General features: G+C 37.8%; 1 protein-coding gene across 1 annotated transcript; it reads left to right on the forward strand.

The window, feature by feature from the left end:
- Positions 1 to 7,304: 7,304 nt before the first annotated feature.
- On the forward strand, positions 7,305 to 11,306 carry zgc:162592 (uncharacterized protein LOC561993 homolog). The gene is made up of 2 exons (XM_055036880.1): positions 7,305 to 8,106; positions 10,155 to 11,306. Exons 1-2 carry the CDS (start codon positions 7,305 to 7,307, stop codon positions 10,448 to 10,450), a joined length of 1,098 nt encoding a protein of 365 aa, XP_054892855.1. The 3' UTR covers positions 10,451 to 11,306.
- Positions 11,307 to 11,613: the final 307 nt, after the last annotated feature.

Here is an 11,613-nt window from a genome sequence, read left to right on the forward strand (position 1 = left end):
TCTGTCTGCTGCTTGTCATAAATTTGGAAGATGAACATGTTTATGCAATCGACCTCCCTTTAGTAAGATTGCATCTGTGGCATCTAAAATTAGATTTGGCTTTGTTTTAAGAGTGAAGATAAATCTATTGAGTTCTTCCTTCTTTGATATAATGTTTTGACTAAAATTGACAGTAAATGCATAATGTTAATTCTTTTGTTTCTTTTTGGTCTTTAAAATACAATTCATGATTCATTCCACTGCAACAAAAAACACTGTATTGTTGACAGGAAACTCTTGTAAACGAAATCTCTGATATCAGTGAGTTTTATCCTGGATAAATAAAGGCTGAAGAATGAATCTGTGTAACAATCAAGCTGGTGACATCTGACAGAAAAACAAGTACAATATAGACCATAAAAAATATTTAGTTTAACTTACCTAAGACGACAAACTCTTAGTATTTTGGTTAATATTGAAGAGTCGAATGATTTTTCAGTGTTTTTGTCATCTGATTGTATTTATTTTAACTGTATCAAGATCGGGTAGAAGAGGAGGTGCAGTGGTTGTTTTTTCTGAGTTTTTATAAGCAGCTTTCTCCGTCATACTCAACTCAGTTTCAGCCTGAACTTATCTGCTGTTATCTATGAGAACCCAAATAATATAAGAGCTTCTTAAATTACTTTTCAGAAACATTATAAGAAATCTCACCAAAATATGATTGAGTATGATTAGTTGTTACTACATGTTACTGTTGTCAACATGCATGTGTGTCATTCTGATAAACAGATTTCATTTCAGGATGTTTTTTATAACTTGTTACATGAAAGCAGACATTGATTTTCTTCTGAATAAAATATCAACAGTGGTTCATAACCTATTTCATTTTTTTAAACACCTTTTAATTGAATTCAGAGAGAGAGAGCACATGGAAGAAAGCAAGTTAGAAATCTCAGAAAAGTCCCTTTAAACAGTTTATTTCTTTTGAGTTTATTTCTGACATTTCTACACCATATCTTAAAATAAAATACTCCTGCTGAGCAAAAGATCATGGCTTTTTGCTGGAAGTCTTAGAAAAGAACCAAGTTTGGTTGCCATTTCTTTAAATGTCCATAGGAAGTCCATGTTTTTTAATCCCGTGCACTGATTTTTAACTAAAGTCAACAATTATTTTGTAATAAGAATTCAGTTGATAGCACTGGTGGATCAAATTTCTTGTTGACACAGTATGACTTTTTCAATTATTTCTGTATCCGAAGTTTTTTTTTTTCCATGTACCAATTTAAAAAAATATATACAAGGTAGTCTGACTTCCAAGAAGGTTTGAGTTTGGTAGGAACTGCATAGAAATATCAATTACATTGCTGGGTTAGAGTAACAGTTTCACTGTGTATCTTCAGGCTGCAGTTCAGAAGGAAACAGAAAAACCCAGTGCGCTGCATCCAAGAGAGCAATTCTGAAAATATAAATGCTTGGTGATGACCGTCTGATTGCCTAAAACTGCTTAGCTTCATATCGGTGTTAACTGCAGGCATGTTAAGGGACTGGTGTATTTTCTGAGGTAGCAAAAGTGGCAGACAGAGGAGAAAATTATTGGTATAATTGCAACAGTCTGGCTTTTCAGCCACAGTTTTCACTCAGCGGACTCATTGATATTCACTGCAGGCCACTCGGCATCAAAAGGTTTGACGCACACATGAGTGACGTCACACAATAAACATTTCTCTGCACAGCCATCAGGAGCAAGCTGATAAAAGGCAGCCATATCTGCAGACAGGGCTTAAAGGACACTTTGATTAAAGTGGACTAATATCAGGTCTTCTGTGAGCTCAGCCTGAAACTGATTATCTAGCCGAGAAAAAGAGAAGCATGTTCAGTTCATATTCTTCGTCATTTTCTGTTTAGGGGATACCTCACTGGTTGGTGGAAGAGTAGAACTAGACAGAAAGATTTTATTCTCCTTCTCCCAACCTTCTGACTGAAATCTGGCAGGCTAACAAAATGAGCAAGATGTAGGATGTGAGAAATAACAGGAAATAAGTAAGGCTACTAGTGCCCTTTTGGATATAATTAGGGACTTTTAGGGTTAGTGAATGTTACCATCAGTGATGACTCATAGTCACACTAAAGATTTCTGATAGAGAGTAATTATTCCACTTTTAAAACATCTGCAGGTAAAAAACATATTTTAATGTGAGTAAACTGCACAAAAGGACACAATTTGTAATGTATGTAATTTGAAAGTAATGAAAAAAAAAATAGTAGTAAATTTCTTAAAGTTTTTTTTTCTCTTTTTATCATCTCAATCCCTGGAACAATGTCCTTTGGCCAGATAAAGTCATTGTTGGTCCATAATGCATGACACCATGTTTGACAAATACAACATATCTTTAGAAACATAGAGGCACCTCACTTTCATTCTAGACTCTGTGATGCTACAAAGGCATAAAATTTGACATCGACATGACCCAAACACACCAGCTTTACCTTCATCAACAAAAACAAAATACTGTAACATTTTTTGTTTTGACCTAGCATTGCTATTTTCTTCCTGCAAAATTCTGCTTGAAAAAAGTCCTCACTTCCAGCACACTCTGGGCTTTCTCCCCTTCACTCTCTGGTTGATTTTGACCAAACCAAAGTTCAGTATTGATTCCATATAATAAAGCATTGTATAAACAGACATCGCATTCAGAACTTTTGAACCTGTCAGGTTGAGTTTTGTCTCCAGTCTTGCTATCTTTTAGGCATAGTGTCAGCGTCGACTTCCAAGTTTTTACGCAATCACCCATCAAACCCTCCCTACTGCATTTCTCCACCAAACATCATGCATCATCTTTCGCTGGTAGAATTAGATAGCATTACTGCCCACACAGCCCCTCTCACACACCAGCACACATGCACAGATCAAATCGATGGCTACCTACCTCCACATCAGGAAGTGCTGCGCTGTAGGTGGCCAGAGGGGGAGGCTGCCCACTCACAGGATATTCAATTGCAAGCATGTATGAATTCATCCTCTCTCTTCATCTCTCTCATGTTCGCTTGGGATCAACCACATTCAAACATGCACCTTTGGGCAAGTGGGGCTTTGGCTTTGGCACCCACTCATGCAGATCCAACATAGAAACAAAAACAGATTAAAACACACTCCCTCTGTCACATGAAATATCTCAGGATTAGCGCAGTCTCACATTTATTCTGAAGTCTTTGGTTTTATGAATGAACAGTGCTATGAAAATGGTTTGCAATGCACTTCTTTCCATTAAAAAGTTCAACAAACAAAGCATTTTAACATTTTAAAACATCAAGCTTTATGGTGAATGGCACAGAGAGAAATTAAATCTGTTGTAATCTACCCTGTCCATATTTTTATTTGGATTTTGTATAGCGACTTTCCAAAATATGCTCCCAAGTTTAGTTCATGCAGATCCATTTTTCCATCCCTATCTATGAGATTTTTTTTTAGAAAATCATAGATTTCACATTTTGTGTTAAACTGTGTCTTTTGGGTTTAAAAGTTTGAAAATCAATTAAATGCCAAGTGAGTAGGAAGAAAAAAAAACATTCTTATAAAGCACAACATGTATTCAATTATTAAATTTACAATGAACAGATTAGGGATAATAACTAAAAATGATTGTCTCTTGCAGGACTTTGCACTCCCACTCATCTACATTTCAGGTTTAAAAACTTCAGTTTTGTCAACATTTGTTGACAAGATGATGCAAAATGAGCAAAGCCTTTTTACCATATCATTACAGTGTGAATCAGATAATGTGGAAATGTGACCTTTAAGTGCTGTTATGTAGGATACATGAATTTTGGGGTCTTTGGGTACATGTTCATCTGAATACAAAACAGAAATTCGGCTGCTGAAACAAGGGTGGGGAGCGATGAATGTTTGCTTATTTAATAAATGTTTTCACCCATTTACTTTAGTGTTAACCAAGTTGCTACTTTTACTTTATGGACTTTGTCACGCTCCAAAATGTTAAATTACTTCCAGTAAGATAGAACATGTTGGCGAAATTAAAGGATTTCTTGAAATGTACAATCTCTCAATTTGCTCTGAACTGTAAAAAACAAAATTAAGCTCTATTATTGTGTTTTCCTAAAAGCCAATAAACTGACTGAAATCACCATCATTTCTACCATAAACTGAGGGACTATAATTGGAATTGGGATATTTAGCTTGACTTTATGTAACATCTTATCTCTGCCAGTGATTAAAGACTATTTAAGATGAGTCAGTCCTTCCCTCCAGGGCTTGTGTCTGAGGTTAACAGCAGCAATGGAAATGTGGGTTTTATAGCTATACTAAAAGCATACAGTGAAATTGTATAGCTTGAAACTTTAAAAAGGCCATTTTCACATCTTCATTAGACTTATAAGAAAACATTTTATACTTTACATTTGCTTTCTCTTTATAGACACAGAATGAGCAATCTTTCCTGCTAAATGAGGAAGAACACATTTTCTCTCTTTTCTTTTCATATGTGAAAAACAAATTAAATATCAAAGTATGTAGGAAGAAAGAAATCATCTTATGGTAAACAGACTTTACTTATAGCTTTATGAAGTCCAGAAGACCCCAAAGCGCTTCATTCAGTCATTCACCCTTTCACACACATTCACGCAACCGGGCCATCTAACCACCAATAGCAGGCAAGGCGGGTGGATTGTCTTGCCCAACAACACAGTAATGGAGGCAGATGGAGCAGGGGCTCAAACTGGCAACCCACCATTACGGGATGAACTCCTACCACTGTCACCCATAAATGCAACATGTACAGTAGTTTTGCAGCAGAAATGCAAATGGAGAAAACAGGTTCAGTGAGGACATTGCATAAAGTTTCATAAAACCTAAACCAGAACCTGTAATTATCAGATTAAATCACAGCAAATACCCATCACCATAGGGTTTTTTTAATAAAGGTTCTGTGAACTTATGATTCATTTTTTTATCAGTAATATATCTCTCAGAATTTGTAGAAATGTTAGCAAATCCACTATGCACTGGAAAGCTTGATTTCGGACATGTAAACCATCTAAATGAAAATGTTCATATGCATTTTTTAAAATTTTATTTCCTTTATTTAACCAGGTAAATCCCATTGAGATCTCGATCTCATTTTCAAGAGAGACCTGGGCAACGCATTGGATTCAACATGATTTTCTTAACAATTTTCACCTTCACAACAGACTGTCCTCATGTTTGCTCCTGTTGTCTCAGAAAAACGTTGGTGTTACTCTGATAAAGTGGCCATGGTTAAAGCCGTGAGCCGTGTTTATCAACCTCATCAGCTGTGACTTGTCCACCTGTGCAAAGTTAACGTTTGGATGTTGCTACAGGCTGTCACTTGTGAAATGGCATCAAAGATGGTACATTTTGAAATTATCCAAATGGACACCGGATCAGCTGAGCAGGTGGACTAATACAGTTGGCAGCTTCTGCCAATGTAAAAATAGTGGAGTGACACGAAAGTTGTGAGGGTGAGAAAACACAACAGTGTTGTGAGAATGAAAAAAATTAACATTTGCTATTTTACCATTGAATCTCAACATTTAGGTTTGATTTGTCTTAAATAGCTAAAATGACAAACATATTAGCTGCTTGTCATCAGCCACTGTATTAATTTTCTTCTAACTCAGGGAAATGTTTTTTTTAAGGTTTTATTGGCTTTTTTTGATAGTTAATTGAAAGAAAAATTAGTAATGATAGAGGGGGAAAGACATGCGGCAAAGGTTGCCGAGCATCGAACCTGAGACAGACACATTGAGAACTAAGGCCTCCATACCTGGGTTGTGCTTAACGCCTGCACCACCATACCACACGCCGGAGATTTTATTTCTGTAAGGTTACTAATTGATAACTTCACAGAGCATAATTTCCAAAAATCTAAGAAATTCATGTAGACAAAAATTCATCAAAAAACAATACAACTTTGGTTTGATGTCATTAATCCAATATACATACAAATACACATACACATATAAATATATATATAGTCAAATAACATTTTATTTGGATAGCACAGCAAGGTATTTCAAAGTGCTTTACATCATAACAAACACAAGAACACAAAGTCATGCAACATAGATTCAACATATGTATAGTATTATATATAAAAAAGGTCAGTGATAACCTTTGTTTTCCCTAGGGCCATAAAGTCTTTTAGACAGATTCACACTAGCAGCGACCTCTCAGCTATAAAGAATGCAGAAATTTAAGCATGATTTGTTGTAAGACATCAGACTGCAATTTCTGTGGGACCTTTTGAAGAAAAGTGTGTAAATATAATCCTAAACAACTGCTCCAACTGGCTTCAGTTTGCACTTGTAATAGGATGATTTTATTGTCCCGAGTTAAAATTCTGACCCGAGTTCTTTCTGCATGGTGTTTGCATGTTCTCTCAGTGCAAACTTGGGTTCTTCTAGTCCAAAAACAAGCCTGTTGAGTCCATTGATTTATCTGAATGTGTGGGAGAGTGGTTGTTTATCCTGTCTATGATAGACCTGCTCATGCTGTGCCCCACTTCTCGCCCAAAGACAGATGGAGATCGGCACCATCCACTCCCTGAGAACGTGATTAGATAAGTGGGTAAAGATGATGGGAGGATGGAAATCTGTTACATTTAGCGCACTCTTACCTGGATTTTGTACTGAAGTGGTTCAAGAAAGTTTGCCATATTGGACCTACTTTCCTTCCTGTAGGTCGCTGTCATTGTTAGCAAAGTGAGACGATGGTTCAGTCAGTGATGGACATGCAAAATGAGTACAATATCAAGGAGAAAAACATACAAATGAATAAATGTTTCCAACTATACTGATCTCTTTGTGTCCTTTCTTAAATTAATACTGTGAAATATTTATATACTGGCTGGCCAAGGAGGACAGTTTTATATATCCATATATAATTATTTATGGTTTTGCATAAATGTGCTGCAGTGGGTGAGGGATTTTTCAGGCTTAAGAGGAAAATTTCTGTTCAGCCTGAGCAGAAATTAAATATTTTACTTATTGCTGAATAGATAAATTATTCCGCAAATATTTTACTCCTGTGCGCAGCGTTTCTCAGTCTGAACTGCTGCAGATGAAGCATTTTGCAGGTTGCGCTGCTGCAGTGGCTGTTACTCCCCGTCACTGATTGCAGCAGGTGTGCAGCTGACCTTTTGCCCCATGCGTCTGAAAGAAAACCTGCAGGGTTTTTTTTTCCTTCTCTCTCCAATGTAACTCAATCTATACTCATAGTTTAGTTTCCTTTTTCTCGCCTGTCAACACTTTTTTTTAAATACATGATTTACTAAGTTAAATAAGGAACCATGTACCTAACATTTAACTTCTCCACCTCCAACTACTCCAACCTGTCGGATGCATACTCTCTGAGACTGCAGGAACTGACCCACCGCTCCGTCAAAATAAGCGTCATCATTATCCTGGGGGTGATAATCACTTTGGGAAACATCGCAGTTCTCCTGGTCATCACTTCCTCCGTGGAAGGCTGGTCCAGAAACTCCCGCTACTTCCTGCTGTCTCTCACCGCAGCGGACTCCGCGTTCGCGTTGCTGGTGATGCCCCTGAACCTCTGGGTGAGTCTGCTGAAGGACTACAGTGAGGGCCCCGACGCTCTTTGTCATGTGGTCGCGTTTTGCAACGCCACCGTCTACTCCACCTGCATGTACACGCTGGCCACCATCAGCCTTGAGCGGTACATCGCGGTGTTTTACCCCCTGCAGTACTCCACTCTTATGACCAGGAAAAGGACCCTGCTTCTCATCGCCTTCGCCTGGTGCTTCCCTCTCTTCTTGCTGTCGCCGGTCACATTCCCAGATGGCATCATCGAGGTCCACTTCTCCACCGCGTCGCTGGTGTGCAACCCGTCCTACTCTACAAACGTTGCCTACACCTTAAGTTTGACCTGTTTAATATTTTTCCCCTGCTCCATTGTCATGACGTATGCAAACGTGAGGGTGTGGTGCGCGGCCAGGAGACAGAGGCTAAAACTGCGCAAATACGGCTGTGCGCTGCGCAACAGGCACAATGTTGCCGCTAGAGTGCTCGTGCCTGTGATGGCAGCGTACTACACGTGTTGGACTCCCTGCATGGCGGTTATGATCTACAGTGGTAAGCAAAGCATCGCATCTAAACAGGATTTAATGTGGAAATATGAACAAACTTTTATTCCAAACTTGTTGCCCGCACAGTGGCTTCTTATTTAGACATCTCTCATTCACTACAATTTATAGAAAGTGCATTTTTGTGTATTTCATTTCACAGTTTTAGCTTTCTCTTACATGTTTACTGAATTCCACCACTGCTGGTGGACAATCATCAAGCAGTTTCAGGTGTGGTTTAACACAAGAAATACAGCTGCGACATCCTGGCTACATGTTAGTGTGATGGCTCTTGAAGCTCCAACTTCAGCCACATTTCATACCTTGAAAATCTTCCCAACTTGCTTGAATGGACTTTATGTTTAAGCTGTGACAATCTCTGTTGCCTGTGCCCCTGGTCCTACCACACTTGCCTTCAACTCAACTTTCCATGATTGTGGCTTTCCACCCTTCTCATGTAGGGGTCATCCACTGTCTACTAGACTGCTTTCTAGTCAGTGGTTTTCTTTAGGGTTTGATAGGTCAAAACATTTCCTTTACGAATGTTGAAAATCCTCTTTTTGTTGTAGCCTATTCTCCAAAGAATAGGCTATTTGGGTTTTCATTAGCTACATAAATGGCAACTGGAACATACTGCTCTGTTTGAAATGAATCAACATAATGAGTTTCATATTTTGAATTGAAGTACCGAAATAGCATTTAGCTGATATTCTAATAAACAGAGTTGCACCTTTTTGTCACTTATTGCTCTTGCATCAGTAACTCCTCTAACAGAGTTGTTGTGCTGTGTGTCACAGTGATGACTTGAGACACACAGCCAGATGTCATTTTTGGCTGCATGTACTGAATGATGCAGAACAGATTTCTGCTTTTGTTACAGTTATGTTAGATATTGATCATGTGTATATATGCTTTTTGCATATTATATCAACTTCGTATGAGAAAATATTTTATTCTTTGATGCGTAAGACGGACATCTGTCTTTCAAAATTAAACATCTCATCATTTCCCCCATCAAATATGTCAGTTTCTGCCAAGATTGTGGGAGGAATAGCTGTCAGAGTTATTCATGTAATCATGGGCATGATGTACTTTTTTAAGGCTGGTGATGACTCAGACTTTTTTATTTATTTATTTTCTAATTCACCCTGATCATGTGCGGGTTTGGAGTAATCAGTGTGAAAGTGGAGTTGTGGCAGAATATTTTTGGAAGTGAAGATCTTTTTTTCCCTCTTTTTCAAGCAGGCCTCTAATCTATCAGATACAGATGAAAATCCTTGCAAAGTGAAGCTGAGAGTCTTAATTTAAACTGCAAATGTGCACTCTTCTAAATGATCACAAGCCCAACAATAAAGCACTTTACTTGGTTCCACTAAGTCTCATCTTCTTGATCGTGAGCTAATTTACCGTAAAGCTCGAAATTGTTCTTAGCCAATGTCATTACTAGAAACAGGTGAAGCATGATAGATGTTTAATTTATATAGTTTTTATGTGTCTGAAAATGTAAATAATACTTTGTCACTTGTTCATCAGTTTCTGATTGATGATTTAATGAGTGAACAATGTTGCAGGGATGCACTTGACTAGCATATTTCTAACTCCACCATTTGTCATCAGTGCAGAATATCTCTCTCCAAGAAAATACTGAGATTTTTATGCTTAAGTTATAGGTTGTATCAGTGGCAAAAATGCATACAATGTTCTTTTTTTATTTTTGCTATCTATTATTTTAAGTAGAGGAAATAAAGTGCAGCCCAGAAGGTGGAAACAACTGATAGAGAATTTTAATTTAGAGCAAAATCTGATATTCGTATCAGATTCCTGCAGCCTTAATCGACTGCAATGAGCAGCTGTATTTCTTTGTAGTGCATGAGCCTCACGCTGCCCACGAAGAGATGACGTCCTGGGCATTGAGGCATTTTTCCCCATATGTCCAAAAAACCGCCATTAATTATATATGATGAAAAGTGAAATAATATTTTTATTTGAGAGCTGTGCACACTTGTTGTTTCTGTCACTAGGCTGACTCATATTTATTCTACATTTTCTGTCCCACAGCAGTCTCTGGGAGCACAGTACCAGAGTGGATTGAGTTTGTTGTGGTGTGGCTCCCAACCTCCAATGGTTTCCTCAACTGCATCTTTTACTTCTGGATAAACAAAAACTTTCGCAGGAAGTTCCATCTTATTCTGCAGAGGGTTGCTCTGGCCATCTGTCCTGAACTGGCAGACGCCTTTGGGTGGAGCAGCAGATCATCAGCACAGTTTGTCTCGGGAATTTTAGACAACAACAACATGGTTCATGAGCGTGCCTCCAGTGTGTCCTCCACCTGCACCTTGCTGAGTTTGGCTTGAAACCTCTGAACCCAGAAACAAGAGCATAAAGGACATGGTCAGTGACCTGCACACTTTTAAAATCATTGCCCAGTTATTGGTGTTTTGAAAAACTAAAGCAGAAATAAGCAATCAATTTGTTTGCAGTGCAAATAGTTTAAAATTCTGATAGATTGTAATGGTGATTATTTCTGTGTAAAACTGATTTACAGTCTGCATCAGTATGGATTACATTAGGTTTTAAACTGTTATTTTCAACTGAAAACAGATGCACCATTGTTGGGATTTAATTTGCAATCCAAGGTGGCATCCTAAATCAAATTTTTAGTTATTTTTACAGCTAGTCATCACTTTTGGCTTTGCTACAGATAAGCCTGTCATTATTCTGCATACACCTTTTTTTTTTTTAATGCGTCAACCTGAAACTTATCTCGACACATTTCAGTCGTTCACAATCTGTCATTTAGCTCATCAGAAGAAAGTGATATTTAGGCTCCCTCTCATGTGAGATTTTTTGTGAAGGCTGCAACTTGGTTTCAAACACTTTGAACTACTGAGGCTATCCACCTTTGTTCATTTTAAACTATTTGACATATACCAACGAAGAGAGGTTAACCTTTAAGTCGCAGCATTTCAGTGCATGCGAGGAGAAAAGTAATTAAGCACCTGGACTGCAGAAAGGTCACAACGTTCATGGCGGGAAGAGACAACTTGTATTTGGAGGATCTTGGGCTCAGAATCTATAAATAATCCGGAGGAATTACCACCTTTATGTGTTTGTATTCTACATTGCAATAAGCATTTTTGTCTTTAAATAAAGTTTTTTTCTTTGTAAAGGCTGATATTTTGAGTTGAAATTTTTTTATACACTTTTAAATTGCTGCTTGTTATAATTATCAACTGAAAATAGGGAACAAATGACTGCGTTCATGACTTTTGTATCTATTTTTCTACATTTTTCACTTGTTCAACTATAAAAATAAAGATTGATTTGAGGATGATTTGCAAAATAAAGTATGATACCTTTGAGTCATGTGCGTGTTTTGGGAGTTTTTAAGGTCCTATTTTTCTGGCTGCATGTTGGTAAACTATTGTTATCAATGATCGTCCAAAACCTTGCTTGTTTTTTTTTCCTCAAATCGGTCCAATGCTTTCTCATGCTGCAGCATTAGAACCATGCGAAC

This window comes from Poeciliopsis prolifica, unplaced genomic scaffold, assembly GCF_027474105.1.
Source record: "Poeciliopsis prolifica strain line A6 unplaced genomic scaffold, Auburn_PproV2 SCAFFOLD011, whole genome shotgun sequence".
Lineage (NCBI taxonomy): Eukaryota > Metazoa > Chordata > Actinopteri > Cyprinodontiformes > Poeciliidae > Poeciliopsis > Poeciliopsis prolifica.

What these genes read in the sequence shown, in the direction of transcription:
- zgc:162592 (XM_055036880.1), top strand. Translation starts at nt 7,305, where the DNA reads ATGTACCTAACATTTAACTTCTCCACCTCCAACTACTCCAACCTGTCG. An exon ending in GGCGGTTATGATCTACAGTG is followed by an intron (nt 8,107 to 10,154) that starts GTAAGCAAAGCA and finishes TCTGTCCCACAG; the next exon opens with CAGTCTCTGGGAGCACAGTA.